The sequence below is a fragment of the Coccidioides posadasii genome, chromosome 1, assembly GCF_018416015.2.
Source record: "Coccidioides posadasii str. Silveira chromosome 1, complete sequence".
NCBI lineage: Eukaryota > Fungi > Ascomycota > Eurotiomycetes > Onygenales > Onygenaceae > Coccidioides > Coccidioides posadasii.
In genome coordinates, this window is record NC_089407.1 from 5,962,550 (window position 1) to 5,981,127 (window position 18,578).

Consider the following 18,578-nt stretch of genomic DNA (forward strand, 5'->3'; position numbering starts at 1 on the left):
CTTTGACAGTTGAATATATGCGATGCCTTGTGTGCTGTTTAAATGGTCAATACAGAGCACATAGGTACTGACGCGCTTTTCAAAAACGCCTCAAAAAAATGTTCATAGTTCCTGGCGACGCGTCGTTTTGATATCACGTGGCCAGCGCGAGCTTTTTTGGTTGCAGGGTGTCAGGGAAGTGGTTGGAAGATGTCAATGATATTAGGCTGCAAAGGTGCGATCTTTTTGCTGGCTGCGGTTACGTGCAGCTGGCGCCGTCCAATGGAGCACTTCGAACCATCTGTTGGAGATTTCCCCATCGTACGCGGACAGGATCACGAATCTTTCGCAACGGCGATATAGATGCTCGACCGACTTCCGTGACATCTTCAACACCGATGGTACGGAAGTATTTTCATATTAGGTGTTAGCGCGGTCCGCCTGTAATTATTAAGTAATTAACCGGTCACTGAGATTTCGACGATACGGCGGCGGGCAGCTGGTCCGTGTGGCCAAGAGAACCAGGCGCGCTGTTTTTTTACCCGAAATTTCGTTACCGGGCGCCTCCTTACTAGGACCCAAAGCCACAAGATGGCGCTAAGTGGGGCACTGCTTCCGTCATTTTAACCAATGATCGCGTGAATGATCTCAGAGGGCCCCACATATAGCCAATCAGCGGCGAAGAATTCTAAGTTACCAGGATCATCGATTTTAGCGTCGTCATCCGAGGCTAGTGGCAGGAGTCTGTCATGATTCCCTTGAAAGATCAAAAGCCCGACCATACTTAAGGATTCTAGCACCCCCCTTCGAATTATCTCTGTTTTCTCCTCCTCGCGTTGCCTCTTTCTCGTCTCGTGCCTTCTATCCACGCACCTCACTCCCTCCACCCACCAACCACAGCCCAGATCAACCGCCCTATACCCAACGGTACGTCTTATTTCCCGCTGATGCTTGACGTTACTTCCACGAACAGAGCAGATTCGTCCGTTCTTAAATTATTACTCCGTTCTCCCTGCACAAATTATTCCCCCTTTTGTATCAAGTAACACACTCGTCGTACTCTTGTGTATATGTGTTTCCTGCCATCCTATATCGTGTGATCCAACCCAATATATCTCTTCCCCAAAAGAATATGCCCCTTGGATTTCTAATATGACTGGCATCTGATGGTCATCTTGTTCCCCGCTGCTTCCCGTTTCCTGCTTCTTCTTTTTGCGATTGATGCTATTGGTACTTGTTCTCCGAGAGCGGAAGTCTTGGTATTGTGGTTTTCTGCTATCCTGTCCATCCAATCAGTCTCGCTGCCCAGTGCCGTTAGACTTCCGCTCCTCACACCACGTGACTTCCTCTGCTTACTCATGTTCTTGGCAATATAAAATGGCAGCTTTGGCTTTGCGATCGCTCCTATACTTCTTTTTCTCTACTCTTTTTATCTTCATCCTTTTGCCTCAAGGCCACACCTTGTGATTTAATCACCAACTCAACAATCAACGTTTTTCCGTCCGTTTTCATTTTGTTGTTCCTGATACCCGCATCTATCGCGCGCAGTTTTTGCATTGATCTGTCCAACCCAGATCTAATTTTCGCGTCTGCTAGGGCTCATCGCGTCCAACCACAATTGTTGGAGGATATCTTTCTTCCTTCCCTTCACCAGCCTTGCCAGGAACTGCCGCCTGGAGGCATTGCTTGTCCTTGTTTGCGACGCGTCGCACAGCTCTCGTCCAAGCCAGTCCGGCCCTTATCAACCCTTATCGACCCTTATCGCATCCAGGATAAGACCTAACCGTCTTATCGCCACGTGATCATTGTTTTCCAAATATGGTAACTCCGCCTCCAGAAGCCACGGCGCTGGAGGACAAAGTCAAACTCCTCCCGGTCGCCGACCCTGCCGTCGCTGCAACCACCACGGGGTAAGTGAGCTGCCCATATCGCGAAGTGCGCTTGGTCTGAGTTATGCTAACGGCAGATGCGCACAGCAACGCAGAGCTGCCTTCCAGGCCACTTGACAAGATGGATGAAGCCGCTGGCAGGGTAGACAGAAGCCTATCGCCACTTGCGAACGGCACCTCATTGCCGAATGGCACGAAGGAAGCTTTAAACGGCCTCACCTCCCCCTCAACTGAAAAAGAACCCAAACCGCCTGCCGAGACTACATCATCCAATAGATTTCTTACACAGGGCAATGAAGTAGAAACTTCGTCCTCTCTTCCAAATGCGGACACCCTCGATGGGGAAAAGAAGACAGAACCTACAGAAAGCGAGGCCAATTCGCGAAACGAACCATCTGCCCCAGACACAACTACAGAGGTGGTGACCCCTCTCGTACCTCAAGGGGAACAAGTAATGCCTCAAGTAGAAAAGGCTGAGGATAAGCCGCTCTCTCAACCGATCTCTCCGCCTGCGACGGCGCCCGTGGTCGAACCAAATGAAACCCAATCCTCCGCACCTGCTCCTACTCTTTCCACCAGTCAAGACCAGACCATGGCAGAGGCTCCACCTTTGTCGCCGACAAAGATGTCGCGGGAACGGGAAGAGGATGAGGCAGATGAACCAGCAGCTAAACGCACCAAGACCGATGCTATCACCCCTCCCCAAGCTGAGTTTAAGGTCCCCGACCTACCACCACCAGCCTCCACCGCCATCACGCCCTTACAAAATAAGTTTTTTATCCGCACTCTTGCAGCCTTGAAGAGAACACACGATGCGCGATTCTTCAGAGTGCCTGTTGACCCAGTCAAGCTTAACATTCCTAATTACCCAACTATCATCAAGGAACCCATGGATTTACACACTATGGAGGACAAGATCAAGAGCGGAGCTTACAAGATGGTTGACCAGATTACCGCGGATTTCAAATTGATGATTGACAACTGCATCACGTTCAACGGCCCGGAACACGTGGTGACTGTTGAAGGTATGCGGCTCAGGGATAACTGGGAACGTCATCTTACCAAACTTCCGAGTCCAAGCGAGGTAGAACCTACCGCCGCCGAAAAGAAGGCCAAAAAAGCGAGTACAGCTCCAACCAAGACACAACCAGCACGACGAGAATCCCAAGCAAAAGCAGCAGCACCCAAAGTTGTCAACGCCACCTCGCCAACTACTTTCGCTCTCGGTCCCGAAGGTCTTCCCCTAATCCGCCGTGACTCTAACACGGTTGATGGCCGTCCGAAACGATCCATCCATCCTCCTAAGAACCGAGATCTTCCCTACAGCACAAAACCAAAGAAGAAGAAATTCCATTGGGAGCTCAAGTTCTGTGAGGAAGTTATCGACGAGTTACATAAGCCTAAGCATTATAACTTTGCCGCCCCTTTTTACCAGCCCGTTGACCCCGTTGCGCTGAATATTCCCACGTATCACAATATTATCAAGAAACCAATGGACCTCTCGACCATCAGGACAAAACTCCAGACCGGGCAGTATGAGAATTCTAAGGAAATGGAGAACGATGTTCGGCTTATGTTCAAGAACTGCTACAAGTTTAACATACCTGGGGACCCAACTTACAATGCTGGTAAAAAGCTTGAGGAGATTTTTGACTACAAATGGGGTCAGAAAGCCCGTTGGCTCGAGACACACGATCCTGCATCCGCTCACCAAAGCGACAGTTCAGACAACGAGAGCAGTGAGGGCGAGGAGAGCAATGACGACGAACAACATGAAAAACTACAGATCCTACAAAAACAGATTGCAGAGATGTCCAAGCAAGTCGAAGCGATCCGTCAAAAGAAGAAGAAAACTCCTCCAGGACCTTCAAAGAAAGCCAGCAAGGCCAAGCCCGGTAAAAAGGATAACAAAAAAGGCGCACCATCGCGAAAGGATAAGAAGGGTGGATCCAAGTCGACCAAATCATCAGAAAAGCAACGCTGGATTACCTATCGTGAGAAACAAATCATATCCCATGGTATCAGCACTCTTCCCGAGAACAAGGTACAGGACGCACTGCACATCATCCAATCCAATGTGCCTTCGCTTAAGGTAACCTGAGCCTTGTCCCTTTTTCTGTTTTAATTATTTCGCGTCATGCTGATGCCGGTCTAGGGAACTGATCAAGCTGAGGTCGAACTCGACATTGACGAACTCCCGAATAACGTGCTAGTACTATTGTTGAACTTTGTCAAGAAGCATGCTCCGCAATCCTTCGAATTTGACGAACCGGCGCCAGAGCCCCTTCCAACTGCCGTCCCCGCAAAGCCTAAGAAAAACAAGCCTATGAATGCCCATGAGCAGGAGGCGCAAATAGGCCGCCTCGCTGGTACTCTTTCGAAATTCCAGGGTGGCGCCCAGTCTTCTGACCCAAGTATGATTTTCCTCTTTATTATATTCTCATATAGCAGTAATAGCTAATGCCGATTTAGTTCATTCTGAAGCCGCTCGTGAAAGCAGTGACGATGATGACTCTGAAGAGAGCGAGGAAGAGTAAATGCTCATCCGCTCTCCAAAAATAATTAAAAATAAAAATAAAAATAAAAAAACACAGCACGATTATGCCTTTATGCACCTTTTACACTGCCACAATCGCTGCGGTGCTCCATCAACGGTTTTAACGTTCCACTACATGATCCACACCTTTTTCTATCCACAGCGTTAGTGGACCATTACAATTGGCAAATGGTCCTGCTGTTTCGATAATACCAAGTTGCCTCCTCTTGCCGTCCGTTGAATGCATCTTCGCCTGCGTTATTCCCTTGCACTGTGTAATTTACATCTTGAATGCTACGATACAAGCGATTTTATGTGTTTTTCTTTCTATTTTCTTCCCTTTTATCCTTAGGTATCCGAAAACATCCCTTTTCGAAAGTTACGAAGTACATGTGCGGCCAGGCTAGGGATTTACATTTCTCGGGTGCTGATCCGTGACCGCTATTACGTGTCATTTGGTCCGTTTGATCAGTTTATTATGGACAAAACGGAGGTCTTATTCTAGGGTGTGTCGAAAAAGGGAGATGTACGAGGCTGTATGATAGGATAATGATATTGGTGCTCACTTGACTATTTGTTCCCGTTCTCTGTACTTCGTATACCGTAAATCAGTGGTTAATGGTGGTCCTTGGGCAGAAATAACCCACAAGTGCCTTAAATCCCGAAGGGTGGCTTGGCCCAAGCATGGATCGCAACCAAGCTTCCCCCTGATCACAATTTACCCAGGCAGTTTCTCTTCGCCATGCTCCCGCAGTGTGATCCCGCGATCCTTAATGATAACCCACGTTTCAAAGCACTTCATCAGCATTTAACAACTTCAATTCTAAAGCCAGATGGATCGACGCATGAGCTGGATGGGGATCCGTCGCGGAGAGAGGTGCAAGTTGTCAGTATCCCCGCACAGAGCTTCGTTTGGCCGATATCTCGACAGTGTCGTTACTTCTATAGACAGCAGAATTCTGACTTCATCACACTAGTATAGGAGCTTAAGAAATTCCAGATCCGCGCTGCGAAGAGACGCATCTTGAAAAGGCTTGTGTGCCAGCTACCGTATGATTTGAAGAATGGCCTACCCGATGAAGTACGACACTGACTTCTGCTGTTACTGTTATTTTCTTGAATACGGCATACTTACTATTATGGACAATAGCTACGGGACCTAGTCGCCATCATTGCGCTTTATCTCGATCATCCTACGTCGAATACCAATTCAAGACGAAGCACTAACGACAACGCAGACAGCGTCGACGACACCCTCTCCCTTCTTGGACCAGACTTAAACGCCTTCAGGTCACACCTCCCCAGCCTTCTTCCCGCAATCCGCAACAAGCTCGACTCAGAGCTAAGCCATCTAAAGAGTCTGGCGGACGCTACATCGCCAAATCATGCTGCTAAAAAACCGGACCAATCCCGCATTCCACAGCAGACTCGCTCTAATGACAGTCGGCTTCGCCCTCTGTCGTTGAAGCCTACTATGTCATATTCCTCGTCCGCCTCCATCGCAAAATACTCTCTTTCAGCACAGCTGTTCAAGCGACAACAAGCACTCCGGACGTTACAGTCCGTGGACCTGCCGGCTGCGCAGAGACAGTTAGCAGTTACGGGTGCAAAGGTCCTTTCTGCGCATACTCGTGTGATGGAGCGAATGATACAGGTGCTTGAGAGGACGAAGCACGGATCGTTGGCGAGAGCAGGGAAAGCGAGAGCGGAATACCTAGCAGCTGTGGCAGAGGGGTTGGACGGGAAGGTCAGGTATGTGCTTCTCCTGGGTCAAGCGGGTTTCAGTCCGTTTCTGCTTTTTTTTATCTTTTGTTTAGTATCGGGCAGTCACTGATAGGCACTTTATGCCCTTTTTAGGATCATGCAGCAAGATATTCTCTCGAGTATATACACGCCCGAAACGCTCAGCGCGTTGCAGAGCTATCGCAGATATCTCCATGATACCCGTGTCCAGTTGGAAGAACGGGAAAAGAAGGCCTTGCAGGAGTTGGAGACTTATGAAGTTGCTAATAACTCCTCGAGAGCCGACGGTGATTCACGAGGGACCCGGGCGGGAGCTTTGGGCGATATCCCGAAGAGATATGGATCCTTGATTCGGGAGGTGGAAGCTGTGCGGATGGAGATTAGACGACTTGGTGGGAAAATGTAGGTATCTATATAACGGCCGAACAATTGAACCTGCCTATCCCTTCGCCGGTGAGAACCAGCAAAGGTGTTTACCGCATGAAATCGGCTCGGCGAACAGCTTGGCCTGTTCACACCGCCTTCGGAGACCGTGGCAAAAAAAGGCTTGGCATCAAAAGGTTGATGAGAACTTTAATCTTTTGCCATTGCGCTTCATCTCGAGGTGACGGAGACATGAACTAGGAATCACACCAGCCTGTTCACATCAGAGTCCATTTCTATTGTAACAGTTCCAAGATTTGGCGAGCAGCTGCGGTCAGTCCTCTCGCTTCACCCCCATCGGCGACCCATCAAAAGAAACCCTTCAACCCCACCACACCCGCCGGTGCTGCCTTGACATATTTATCAATCCACCTTCCGCTCTCGAATACGTCTCTTCCTCCATAAACCACCAAACATGGCAGACAGCCTATCCATCTACGATGAGGTAGAGATCGAAGACATGACCTTCGACCCTGCCCTGCAAATCTATCACTACCCGTGCCCGTGTGGCGATAGGTTCGAGATCGGAATTGCAGATTTGAGGGATGGAGAGGAAATTGCAATCTGTCCAAGCTGCAGTCTGATGATCAAGGTTATTTTTGACGTGGTATGTATAATCAACCTTGGCAACATTTGAAACATATGTATAAGCTAATCGAGGTGGATACTTTATAGGACGACCTACCCAAGGATGGAGATGGTGGTGCTGGATTGGCGACCGTGGCGGTTCAGGCGTGAACGGGATAGGTTCTGGTTCTTTACGGATAACCACCAGCGATATTGGTCCCGAGCATTAATTGTGTTTCTGGTAACCTGAAACACGTGCCAACTCTCCCGTTTGCGGAAGACTACACCCGATGACGGGCCACTACCAGCATCACCATAATGGCTACTGTGCTTGATCTTCGCTAGTTATGGCGAACATCATTCGCTGCCGATGATAGCATCACCACAGGTGTAAGCAAAGGTGACAGCCACCGGCTCCATTACGGCTCGACTTCGTCAGTGTGGATGGACTTGCAATGTGGACGAGGAAGAAGCAAAAGCATCGATGGAGGCTTAGCACGCTAAGAATGTTGATACAGAGTATATCGTTCGAATAATGCATTTAGCTCGGTTTTTATATTTGATGTTGTGGGGGATATTTTTAACCTGCTGCAACTTCGGCGCTTCTGAAACCGAACATATTCAAAATAAAAATACATGAATGCTTGGTGAGCGGCGTGACCCGGTAAAGCCGTTTTGTAATCCTCTCAAGGAAGCCTCCGGAAGGCAGGTATGTCAACACCTAAGCCTTGCTTTTCTCGTAGAGATCGTAATCCAGTTCCAGGCCAAGTTCTTTATTCAGTAAAGTCGTCAGATTCGAGCCATCCCGAAGATAGATCCACTGTCCGCCAATGTTTTCTCTTGTCCCTTCCTTCTCGGTCATTGAGTCACCTTGCACAACCCAGTCGTAGCGCTTGGGGCCGGAGATGGGGGAGCTCAGCCATATTTGCTTGTTGGGGGGCTGTTTATTCAGGACGTATGTTCCGATCCCAGGAACGGTGACGTTGAGCACGCCGGCCTACAGCACAGGAATAAATCAGCAAATATCATTTTCAATCTTACTCCTTCGATTGTTAATTTGCATGGGATCATTTAGACATCGCCAGCAAGTTGCAGTGAAGAGGACCGACGTACACTGTACTCCGCCTCTGTTTCCGATCCTTGTTCCTGTGCCTCTTCTAGCTCTGTGAGCAGTACATTGAAATAATGCTCTGAGTATTCATGGTATTTCGCATCCGATAATGGCGAAGGTTCCACGACATGGGGCGACACTCCGCCGAGATTGTTAGGTTCGGGGCTCGGGGGCGCGGGGTCCGATGAACCAGGCGTGATGCCCTTGTGCAATGTAGGCGCATAGTGAAAAGCACGGGCGAAGGGTGTTTGGGGCGCACGGGACGAAGGTGCTCTTGATATTGCGCGGTTGAATGATGGGATTGCTGCCGGAGATACTACTGCCGGGGTGTGCACAGCATGGGTTGTGGATGAGAAGAGAGAGCTCAGAGCTCGAGATGAGTTTCGGGATAGCATTGTGAAAGTGAGAATTAAGCAGGCTCAATTGTACTAGGTCCTTGTTTTTGACATGCAACAGAAGTGTGAAGAGACCCAATGCTGGAGCTCGACCTCAAGAAACGGATACGAAGAACTTGGAAAGTCGTGAGGGAAGCTCCAACTTGTTGTGGGCTTCAAACCAGGAGCTTGCTGCCAACCCACATTTGTTCCACCAACATCGGCGTCATCACCACGTAAAAGTGAATAACCAACACACTTCATCTTGTTGGCATTCACCTTGAGATTCAGACTCCCTGCAGTGCATGTCTCTTCAAATATATATTGTTTTATTCTTACATGGCCTTGATTGCCCTAACAGCATATTCAATCATCATCCCACCGACAAGAGCGTTGCGCCTCATAGGTACATGAATGTACTTAGATTGAGCCGTTGTGAGAAGAGAACAGTGTTGGCATTTTGGCCCCCCATAGTTATCCTGCCAGGCTTCTTCTGGGCCTAAGGCTACGAAGTCTTGACTATATATGATCAAATCATTCTGCTATATACCTGGCAGAAGCACCAGATCATCCCCCCAGATCAGCTACAAAGCACCAAAGCGCTACTTTTCTCTCGCCATGGGGAATAAGAATCATAAAGGCCGCCACGGCCGGGGCAATATGGGTGGAAATAAAAAGCCTCCACTGACACATTTCCTCTGCCTGCCCCTTGTCAACCAATCCTCTGCTACCCAGCTCGTTAATTCCCTAGCGGATTTTAAATCGAAAATTCCACTTATTTTTCCGCCAGCAGCTGCAAGAGCAGAAGCAGTAGGGCATGCTGTGCGCATACCATTGGTCCCCGATGATGCTATGAGGCCCCTCGGGACCTTGCATCTGACGCTAGGTGTCATGAGTCTCACGACGGAGGAAAGACTACAGCAAGCTCTAGATTTTCTGCAATCCTTGGACCTCAATTCATTGCTAAAGGAGGCGGGGACTCAGGCGGAGTCGACATCTGATGAGCAGTTATGCAAAGCTACAGCCGATGAGAGCTTGGAGCCTCTTACTATTACGCTAACTTCGCTATATGCACTGCCGAAACCTCGCTCTGCAACAATACTACATGCCCATCCCTTAGATCCAACGTCACGTCTCTACCCTTTCTGTGTCAACTTGCGAAACAAGTTCATTGAAGCGGGGCTTATGCACTGTGAAATGATTAAAGATCCGAAAGGCAAATGGAGAGCTCAGGGAGAGGAGAATACACCTCAGTCTACCAGCGTATCGAGGCCGACAGTTGAGCACAGTGATAGTGATAGCGATGGTGGTGTGGACCTACCCGTCATTCGCAACGCAAAATCTACTGCTTTGGGCCAAGAAGGGCTGGTGCCCAGACCACTCCTGCTACATGCCACGATATCAAACACCATATATGCAAAAAGCCGGCGGACCTTCTCAAATGACAAGAGAAAGAAGAGGGAGGCCTATAAGTTTGATGCAACGGAATTAATTGCCATGTTTGGGGACAATGCTAGTCCGCATAGCCAAGGTCAAAACAAGAGTCAAAGTAGGTCTCAGCCTCTTCCAAGCCGAGCTATCCCGCGATCGATGCCACAAGAGACTCAAGAAACTGAAACCTGTGAAGAAAATCATGGCGAAAAACAATTGCAAGCTCAGAGAAATGCTGCGAGAGAGCCATATATCTGGGCAAAGGACATCTTGCTCGATCGCATATGCATCTGTGAAATGGGTGCTAAGCCCGTGCCACATGATGAGTCAAAGGAAGGCCCTGCCTTGGTTGAAGAGTACACTGTTGTTGGAGAAAAGAGGTTTTGACATGATAAAAGAATACTTTGTTAAGCCGTCCTCTAATGAGTTCTCACAAAAAGCAAATATAACGCTGGCTACTATGCTTCCTGATAGCTACTCCTTAGTGTAATGTGGATTATCCTAACTCGGATGGCCTAGATACAATACATATACCAAAGTGGAATTTGGCATATTAATCTTCCATGCACTTGACTATATATGTTTCCTGTATTGTGAAAACTCATACAGTTGACTACATATATGCATCGGGAATGCCTGCGATATAGTGCTCCCGCTGGCCCAAATAATCCAACAAACTCCAGTCATCTCCAATGGACTGAAAAAAAGAAAAAGGGAAAAAAAAGGCACTATTACCACACATAAAAAGAGTTAGACCCATGCTCCAACCCCACTGTTAGATATTTACACATTATTGATAGCTTATGTGAATTCACATCATCTCACTCTTCCCATGATGGTCTCCGCTCCACGCTCAACTGATAACTCTGCAGCCTTCGCCTTCACAGCGCTCACCATCGATCTCTCAAAGTCATCTCTAGATCTCAGCACCGCCTCCACCCATGACAGGTTTAAATCCCAATACTCCCTCTTAAACCCTTCGTACACGTTCACAACCTCGCCTTTCTCTGCCTCAAGCAGCCTAACTAACCAATCAACTAATCTCCACCTATCCTTAATCGTGCTGGCAAAGCTCTCCGGATACTGCTGGAAGAAGGCAAATAGAGTAAGAATATCGTCCTTGAATTTTTCCGTAAAGGGGTCTTGCCGGCGGAACTTTGCGCCACGGTTACGGATGCAGAGGAGATAATGCACGAGCAGCTCGTCGGAGAGTTCTTCGATTAAAATGTCACGGAGAGAAGGGTGGATCATGGATAGGTAGTCTGTCATGTAGTCTTCAAAGGTAGATATCATCCGTTTCATGGCAAATTCGCCATACCATTTTTGCGTGAAAAAGTCGGGAAGGGTAGTGCGGAAATCAACGGAGAATATTAGATCGATGAACAAGGTAATGCAGTGGGTACTGAGATCAACGTAGCCATCTCGAAGAACATTGAGCTCTGTGTCTGCGCGTGTGATGAGGTACTTTTCGGTAACCAGCGGCTCGAAGTCTCGCCTGAAGCGTGTGAGGTAGCCGACTTGTCCCGACGCATCGTTGTCATCAATGCACGCAATTTGATCGTTTGCAACAGCAATGAGCCAGTCTTGCAGTTGCTGGAAGCCTTTGTTATCTGGAGGAGCATCTGCACCTTTATACTTGGCGCATTCTTCATCGAGCATCGTTTGCCAAGCAGTCTGGCGGGACTTTAAGGCGCGGAACATTGCATCTACGACACCTTCCGCAACATCGGTTCTCTGCGAGGCACCAGCAGCAAGGAGCTGCTCGTGGAGCATACGCCACAGGTCTCCGAGAGTCTTGATGCGGAAATGGCCATCCGGGTTTGTGTCCAGGGCTTCGATATCCCTTTCAGAAAAGGATCTCTTGTCCACAGCAAACATTCGTTCTATCCATTCGTCCAAGGCTTTTATAATTAGATTTCGCCAATCACGGACTAGTTCTCCTTCACGGTCGTCAATCACATGGGGGGTGAGGTCAGCTTGGGCCCAACCAAGTTTCGCCATTTTTGTATAGTACTTATCGCTCCAGTGGATGATCGCCAGCATATTCGCAGCAGGAAGTTGGTCATCATCAACGAATTGGATTAACCAGTCATGCATCATCTGGTGGTAGATATCCGTATAAGTCTTATAAATTTTCCATTTCTTAGGCATGAGGGGCTGCATTCCTTCTCTGACGGTAAAGAGATCGTTGAAGAACCATTTGAAGCCCTTCTCCAGTTTATCGGGGTCATCGAGGAAGCCCTCCTTTGTAGCTTCAAACTGTCCTTGAGCATAGAGTTCAATGGCCTTTAGGAAATTCTGCTTATATCCTCTGACCGTCTTTGGACCGATATTCATGGACTTGAAACGGGTCGCAAGGTACTGATGATCCTTTTGCGCGTCCTGCAATGCCTGGACCTTGGCATCATTCTTTTCCTCACTGAGGATGACTACGGCAAGCCTGACCACCATACTCCGGTTGTCTGATTGAACCAGCGGAATAAGATTCATACACGCAGTCCCCAGATGGTCATCGAACCACTCGATAACAGAATCGAGGCCTTGAAACCATTCAACAAGCGTGGCCTCGCTGCTCCTATCCTGGGACTTGGAGATTTGATCCATAGCTTCATCCCGAAAATCTCTCAGCCGTGTGATTGCCATATGTGCATTAAGCAGGTTTGGTTGATTTTGTAAATCTTCATCGTCTTCTCGCAGCATCCTTTCCACCTCAGCCAAGTCATTATGAAAGCTCTCTAAGCCTTGCTTCATCATCATTGTCGCCTCGAAATTCCGATGTATCCGCGCCAGCTGGTCGATCTGCGCAAAGTCACCCACAGCAGCCTGCGACTCAGCGCACAGCGTATCGATCCCGCGCAGCTCATTTTTCGTGCTCAGAATCAGCTTTTTGCCCTCTGTAAGCTGGTTTATACTCCGCTGCACCGTTTCCAGTTGGTCTCTCAGTCCATCCCGAAGCTGCGCATCTACAGCAGCTTTTTTTCTCGTATATTCTGCTTTCAGCGCGGGGATCTTATCCAGATCTTCCGCGTGACGAAGCAAATCCTCCAACCGAGGCAGCGCCAGGCCGCCATCTTCCTTACTCTCACTAGCCATGGCTCTGTAGGCCTGGGATACCATTGGTGGGGCGGGGGCTGTTATCGTCGGATGAGGAGAGGAGCTGAAGATCCGATCGAAGAGGGACGCATTGGTCGAGGAAGCGACGGTATCCAGAGAAGAAACGAGAGAGACGCTCTCAGAATTCTCCACTAGTTTAGGCAGCGGTTCACAGAATTGGGCGGTGGGCGCTGGCGCATCGGGAGTATGGTTTTCAACAATGGTCTGAATATCGCCCGAAGAAGCAATTTGGATGTGCGCCGTCAATGGATCAGGCTTCTCGATGGGCGGTCCGAACCTCAAACGCGCACGGGGGCGTATAGATTTGGACAGGTAGCGAGTTAAAGAGAATTTCGAGGGAGAAGCTGGCGGCGCCGCCGTCGCCTGGTAGCTCTCTGCGGCTGAATCAGTCTCAATGATACGTGCGTCTGGCTCGGGGGCATTCGATTCCTCGGGCTGACCTGGAGGTGTCGATTCCAGGAGATGATGGCGGTCGGTACCACCCGAAACAGTGCCTCCGTTCTTGGCCTCGGATGACACTGGCGGCCTGTCCTTCTCCCGCCTACTGAGCGACCTGCGAAGCTTTCCAGGGGCACCCCGAAAGGACCGCTTCTTGCCCTCGATCGCGCGTTTCTTAACGTAATCGCCGCCGCCGCCGCTGCTGGACTTGCGGATTTGCACCTCGAACGCTGCTCGCCGTTGCGCCACAGACGGCAGTGCGCCGGGGAGGAGGCTCCTCCGCTGGGGCTTGGCGACATTAGTCATCGTGGTGTGGCTTGACCGGCCTTGTGAGGCTGGTCGGTGGAGAAACAGATTTTCCGGTTGATGGTTGAACCTTTTCAATTTTGTGTCTCGGTTTCTGGACGTCCCTGGCTCAATCGACGAGCAGAGACGAACGAAAAAGAGTGGTCGATGAAGGGATGCGAATCCGTCGGGAAAGAGAATTGAGCGTGTTTTTCGGGTGCGAATAGACAGTCGGCCCCTGCAAATTACAATACCAACTTCGCACCTTAAGGAGTCCGTCGATCCACGTCACACCGTGCGGCACATCCAACGGGGAAGATTGCCTTGGCTGGAAGAGAAAGCAAGCCCTGCAGACACGGGGCGAATCAACTCGACGCAGACAAAAGAAGAAAAGGGCTCGTTTGCCGAAACAATAAGAAAGAACCAGATTGTTGGGTTTTCCTTTGGGTCTGAAATAAGCACCATTCCGCCTTCATCCCAGCAATCATCGCTGGTTGGATCAGAACAGCCCAGAGCAACAATTCGGACCCTTTTCTCTTTGAAACCAGAAGAGAACTGAAGCAAGAGAGTGCAGGAGAGTGGGAGAAGAGAGAGACATCGTACCCAAAAGGAACTTTCCTGGCGTGACCAAACAAAAGGGACTCCGTGCGCCGCGTGCACACACTCACCAACCTTCCTTGACAATAACACCAAGAAACAAACAAATTCGCCGAAATACAAAGAAACCAAAGCAACACAAAGCACAACCTGTACCCCCAAAACTCAGCTGGGACAACCAAAAATAAATAAATAAATAAATAAAAAGAAAAGAAAGGGAAACGCCAGGAGAAAGGGTGCTGAAACGTCACATCTCCCATCCTAAAAAGCACTCACAAAAATAAATTAAAAAAAAAAAAAAAAAAAAAAAATTTATTCGATTTAAAATTAAAAAGAACACACCCGAAAACAATGACTTTCTTCCGCATCACCCTCATCCGCTCCGCCATCGGTCTCCCACGCCGTACCCACGGCGTCCTCAAAGCCCTCGGCCTCAAGAAGCGCATGGCCACCGTCTTCCACCCGGTATCCCAGGACGTCGCCGGTCAGATCATGAAGGTCAAGGAGCTCGTCGCAGTGCAAGAAGTCGACAAGCCGCTCACGCAGGAGGAGCTGCACTGGTCGCGCAAACCCGATCCGGGGTACTATATCGAGAAGAGGGCGGCGGAGGCGTTCAGAGAGAAGAGGGAGGTGTAAGGAGGGGGGAGAGAAAGAAGGGGAAATGGTTAGCCCTTCCTTCCTTCCTTCCGCGCGCAGCAGGGCTGGATGGCACGATGAGGAATGCAGCGATGGATTTTTGGGGGTGGGGATATACCTGTTTTACGAAGGTGGGAATATCGAAGAGACGGCGGGCGACCCTGTTAGAGAGGGGAGGCCCGATTTGTGCAGCCGATAATCCCACGGTACTCGTGTTGGAGAATAGCATTGATGCTCGGTGTTTGCGGTCATGGTCCTTCGACCCGTAAGTGCTTCAAATGCCAACCAGATTTTGATAGAAGAGGGAGCAGCAAGGATCGATTGTCTTCCGCTTATATCTTGACCTCAGCAAGTCGCCACAGGTTCCGTTGTACTCTTACTGTATATTAGAAGCTATATCGCGATGAGCGTGCTGAAGTTGCCTTTTTTTTAAAAAAATTTATTTCATGTATCATAAATTTTGTGTCTCAGGCCTTGTACAATTCTATCTACCAAAGGAGTGTATTCTCAGAATTCTTTGTTAACACTATCTTTAGGAAACCGTGAGCTAAAAGAGAGTACACAAAAAGACAAACAAAGCCAAAGGTTAAAGCAGAATATGAATATTCGAATTACCTAGTAAACTGCCTATGTAGGTGGTAAACAACGCCTGTGACCATGCATCCATGCATCCGGCCAACCCTTCTAACACAATTCCCAATTATCTTCGCCCTTTTTAACGCCACTGACCTTGATTCCCCTAGAACAAACAATACAATTCGTCCAACTATGAGAGATACAGCGTATCAAGGAACCCTTCAGCGAGACGGCTGACAATACTTTTGTCCGGGATGCTACCCGCAACACCGTAGAGGGCAGAGGTATCACCACGCTCCTTCTCCACCTTCTGTCCCAAGCGCTTGCGCTCATCGGCCTTCGCACGTTCAATCTCGACAACTTCGGTCAGATCAGCGGTGAGCTGATCGACGGCATTCGCTGTTGGAACGGTGAAGGCGACATGCATGGCAGCAGGGTTTTGGAGAGCATTGAGATGCCACCCCTTGGCTGACATTGCATCAGCAATATCGTAGATATCGATCTCCGCGGTGGTGGTTGCAAAGGCGACGACGCTCACCATCGGCTCACCAAGTACTTTAAGATCGCGAGAAAGGACGGGGTCCTCACGAATGGACGTTTCAAATTTCTTCGCCGCGCTGACAATTTGGTGGCAGCTGTCCTTGTAGCCCGATTCACCAATGGCCATCAAACTACTCCAGCAGCCGGCGATCAAGGCTCCGGGGCGGGAACCAGCAATCGAAGGGGAGGCGTAAACACCACCAGACCACTCTGGGAGGATGAAATATTGGTAGCTTCGCAGAACACGATCGCGATACAAGACCACGGAGTTCCCCTTTGGAGCGAAGCCATACTTGTGAGTGTCAACGCTAATGCTTGTGACGCCTGGAAGACGGAAGTCAAAACCTCCCTGTTCTTCATACGGTGAAGGGAAGCCGGATTTTTTCAAGAATGCAATAACGAACGATCCAAGGCAACAATCAACATGCAAAGGGAGCTTGTACGAGACTGCGAGGCGGGACAATGCAGGGATGTCGTCGACGATTCCGTGAGGGAAGTTGGGCGCGGATCCGACCAAGAGGATAGTGTTGGGATTGATCAAACGGCGAACAGATGGGATATGCACTGTATAGTTGGGAGCAGGGCAGGGCACGGAATGAAGCTTGATGCCAAAGTACTGCGCCGCTTTATTGAACGCCGCATGGGCAGTGATCGGAACGATCCTGACGAAGAAAACGTGTTAGCTCTTGTTTAGTTTACATTGGATATCCCCGTGCGACTAACATTTCTGGATCAGTGACACCACGCTCGGTATACGCCTTTTGGCGAGCTGACAAGCAGGCCATAAGGATGGACTCTGTTCCACCGCTTGTGGTCACACCAGCACCGCCTTCAGGGGCATTGAACAATTCAAGAACCTACAAAATCAATCAGTCAGTCATCTCAATTGATTTTCACAGCTCCCAAAAAAAAAAAAAAAAAAAAAAAAAGAGAAGGAAGGGAAAAAAAGGAAAAAGCAGAAAGATGGGAGCTCACCATCGCGACAACTTCAGCCTCCATCTTCCTCACGCCCGGGAAAACGTCGGGATGGATTGGGTTCGCGACGGCAAATTGTCCCCAGGCAGCTGTCTGGAGCTTCAACAGGTCTTCACCACCATGGTAGACAGCGCCGCTGACGCGACCTTCCTCCCACATGGTGTGCTCCATGCCGGCCAACCTATCCAGCTCGGCGTGGACCTGCTCGGCGGACCATCCCTGCGCCGGAAGCTTGTTGTACTTGACGATGCCGGGACCTTGGGGGGCGAGTTTTGACTCTAGCTTGGAGATGGCGGTGGAGACCTGCTTGTCGACCTGGCCGCGGACGCCGGGGGCGCGCAAGAAGAGCGAGTAGAGCGTCAGGTGGGCTTTGTGGTAGATGTTGCAGATGGTGCCGATGAAGCCCTGGCCGCGAATGGTATAAAAGGATCTGCGGCTCAACCGGAGCAGGAAGACGATGAACACGAGGTTGCGGACGCTACGAAGGAGAGAGAGAGGTTAATTGGCTCAAACTCATTCCTGGCAAGAGACCAACAGGCAACGTACAGGTCCAGATTTGACAAGCTGAACAGGGCATCCGATGATGCCCGCGTGGCCGCCATGACCTTGTGCAGGGTAATCGGGATGTAAGGATGCGTCATGCCGGAGTTATCAGACAAGCAGTAGTAGGATGGTAGCACTAGGGATATAAACTCATAAGGTTAAAAAGAAAAAGAAAAGAAAAAGCAAAAAGAAAAAAAAAAATAGGATGAATTGTGAGAGGGTGGATGTTGTGCAGCAGTGCAGGATGATGGATGGTTGGGAAACCGGTGATAGTTATAACCGTCGCAGGGTGACTTGGGGGGAAAGCCAAAAGGGGACCGCCGCTACTTAGTCACTTCCTTTCTTCCTCTTCTTACCTCTTTTTATTTTACTTAATTTTTTTTTGTTTGCTTTTATTTTTTTGTTTTATTTTATTTTTTATTTTTTTTTGGTGATGCAATCGCGTGGGGCAAGTGCGCGGAAAACTAGTTAGTTCAAGGGTCGAAACGCCCCTTCCGGGTTGGCCAGAACTTACGTACTACTAAATATCTTCCCAGCAAAAGGAAGTGGCAACAATACTAAAAACTACATCCCATGTTTATTTTGTATGTTGCTCCATAACTAACTACTCCGTACAGCACCTATATAACCTGACATTAGCAGCCGTCAACAGAGCGTGGAGACAACTGAAGTTAAAATGAACAGACAGACAAACACTCTTTTCTGGCAGCTGCAGCTCTGCGCGCCAACCACCGGCCCTGTTCGGCAACTCTAACTGACTCAGCGTCGGCATGTGAACTTGTCGGTCTGCGGCAGCAGCAGATGATGTTTTTTCTCCATAC

The 18,578-nt window shown here is 49.3% G+C and overlaps 8 protein-coding genes across 8 annotated transcripts; 5 read left to right on the plus strand and 3 right to left on the minus strand.

The window, feature by feature from the left end:
- The first annotated feature begins 815 nt into the window (after window positions 1-815).
- Window positions 816-4,975, plus strand: D8B26_001739 (uncharacterized protein). The gene is made up of 5 exons (XM_003065710.2): window positions 816-906; window positions 1,576-1,889; window positions 1,956-3,960; window positions 4,024-4,282; window positions 4,341-4,975. The coding sequence occupies exons 2-5, from the start codon at window positions 1,798-1,800 to the stop codon at window positions 4,403-4,405; spliced, it is 2,421 nt and encodes an 806-aa protein (XP_003065756.1). The 5' UTR covers window positions 816-906; window positions 1,576-1,797; the 3' UTR covers window positions 4,406-4,975.
- A 171-nt stretch (window positions 4,976-5,146) lies between these two features.
- Window positions 5,147-6,640, plus strand: D8B26_001740 (uncharacterized protein; the record flags this gene model as incomplete). Its single annotated transcript, XM_003065711.2, has 4 exons — window positions 5,147-5,290; window positions 5,387-5,485; window positions 5,555-6,156; window positions 6,262-6,640. The coding sequence occupies 4 exons, from the start codon at window positions 5,147-5,149 to the stop codon at window positions 6,551-6,553; spliced, it is 1,137 nt and encodes a 378-aa protein (XP_003065757.1). The 3' UTR covers window positions 6,554-6,640.
- Window positions 6,641-6,985: 345 nt separating this feature from the next.
- DPH3 (Diphthamide biosynthesis protein 3) lies at window positions 6,986-7,308 on the plus strand (the record flags this gene model as incomplete). Its single annotated transcript, XM_003065712.2, has 2 exons — window positions 6,986-7,177; window positions 7,246-7,308. 2 exons carry the CDS (start codon window positions 6,986-6,988, stop codon window positions 7,306-7,308), a joined length of 255 nt encoding a protein of 84 aa, XP_003065758.1.
- A 195-nt stretch (window positions 7,309-7,503) lies between these two features.
- On the minus strand, window positions 7,504-8,848 carry FRR4 (Mitochondrial chaperone Frataxin). The gene is made up of 2 exons (XM_003065713.2): window positions 8,251-8,848; window positions 7,504-8,134 (listed from the first exon to the last, which is right to left on the minus strand). The coding sequence occupies exons 1-2, from the start codon at window positions 8,641-8,643 to the stop codon at window positions 7,859-7,861; spliced, it is 669 nt and encodes a 222-aa protein (XP_003065759.1). The 5' UTR covers window positions 8,644-8,848; the 3' UTR covers window positions 7,504-7,858.
- An 85-nt stretch (window positions 8,849-8,933) lies between these two features.
- On the plus strand, window positions 8,934-10,513 carry D8B26_001743 (uncharacterized protein). Its single transcript, XM_066123625.1, has 2 exons — window positions 8,934-10,171; window positions 10,250-10,513. Exons 1-2 carry the CDS (start codon window positions 9,148-9,150, stop codon window positions 10,438-10,440), a joined length of 1,215 nt encoding a protein of 404 aa, XP_065979700.1. The 5' UTR covers window positions 8,934-9,147; the 3' UTR covers window positions 10,441-10,513.
- Window positions 10,514-10,869: 356 nt separating this feature from the next.
- SEC6 (SNARE-binding exocyst subunit S6) lies at window positions 10,870-13,911 on the minus strand (the record flags this gene model as incomplete). Its single annotated transcript, XM_003065715.2, has 1 exon — window positions 10,870-13,911. One exon carries the CDS (start codon window positions 13,909-13,911, stop codon window positions 10,870-10,872), a length of 3,042 nt encoding a protein of 1,013 aa, XP_003065761.2.
- Window positions 13,912-14,774: 863 nt separating this feature from the next.
- Window positions 14,775-15,426, plus strand: MRPL33 (mitochondrial 54S ribosomal protein uL30m). Its single transcript, XM_003065716.2, has one exon. The coding sequence runs from the start codon at window positions 14,839-14,841 to the stop codon at window positions 15,121-15,123; it is 285 nt and encodes a 94-aa protein (XP_003065762.1). The 5' UTR covers window positions 14,775-14,838; the 3' UTR covers window positions 15,124-15,426.
- A 315-nt stretch (window positions 15,427-15,741) lies between these two features.
- D8B26_001746 (uncharacterized protein) lies at window positions 15,742-18,112 on the minus strand. The gene is made up of 4 exons (XM_003065717.2): window positions 17,761-18,112; window positions 17,215-17,692; window positions 16,963-17,096; window positions 15,742-16,901 (listed from the first exon to the last, which is right to left on the minus strand). The coding sequence occupies exons 1-4, from the start codon at window positions 17,853-17,855 to the stop codon at window positions 15,890-15,892; spliced, it is 1,719 nt and encodes a 572-aa protein (XP_003065763.2). The 5' UTR covers window positions 17,856-18,112; the 3' UTR covers window positions 15,742-15,889.
- Window positions 18,113-18,578: the final 466 nt, after the last annotated feature.

Bases quoted from the DNA above. Each gene is read 5' to 3' on its own strand.
- D8B26_001746 (XM_003065717.2), bottom strand. From the start codon at position 17,855: ATGACGCATCCTTACATCCCGATTACCCTGCACAAGGTCATGGCGGCC. The intron at 17,097-17,214 runs GTGAGCTCCCAT...TTGATTTTGTAG, and splicing joins AGGCTGAAGTTGTCGCGATG to GTTCTTGAATTGTTCAATGC. The intron at 16,902-16,962 runs GTTAGTCGCACG...TTTCTTCGTCAG, and splicing joins GGTGTCACTGATCCAGAAAT to GATCGTTCCGATCACTGCCC.
- D8B26_001743 (XM_066123625.1), top strand. From the start codon at position 9,148: ATGATCAAATCATTCTGCTATATACCTGGCAGAAGCACCAGATCATCC. The intron at 10,172-10,249 runs GTAGGTCTCAGC...AAACCTGTGAAG, and splicing joins AGGTCAAAACAAGAGTCAAA to AAAATCATGGCGAAAAACAA.
- FRR4 (XM_003065713.2), bottom strand. From the start codon at position 8,643: ATGCTATCCCGAAACTCATCTCGAGCTCTGAGCTCTCTCTTCTCATCC. The intron at 8,135-8,250 runs GTACGTCGGTCC...CCTGTGCTGTAG, and splicing joins AAACAGAGGCGGAGTACAGT to GCCGGCGTGCTCAACGTCAC.
- D8B26_001739 (XM_003065710.2), top strand. From the start codon at position 1,798: ATGGTAACTCCGCCTCCAGAAGCCACGGCGCTGGAGGACAAAGTCAAA. The intron at 1,890-1,955 runs GTAAGTGAGCTG...AGATGCGCACAG, and splicing joins GTCGCTGCAACCACCACGGG to CAACGCAGAGCTGCCTTCCA. The intron at 3,961-4,023 runs GTAACCTGAGCC...ATGCCGGTCTAG, and splicing joins CCAATGTGCCTTCGCTTAAG to GGAACTGATCAAGCTGAGGT.
- MRPL33 (XM_003065716.2), top strand. From the start codon at position 14,839: ATGACTTTCTTCCGCATCACCCTCATCCGCTCCGCCATCGGTCTCCCA.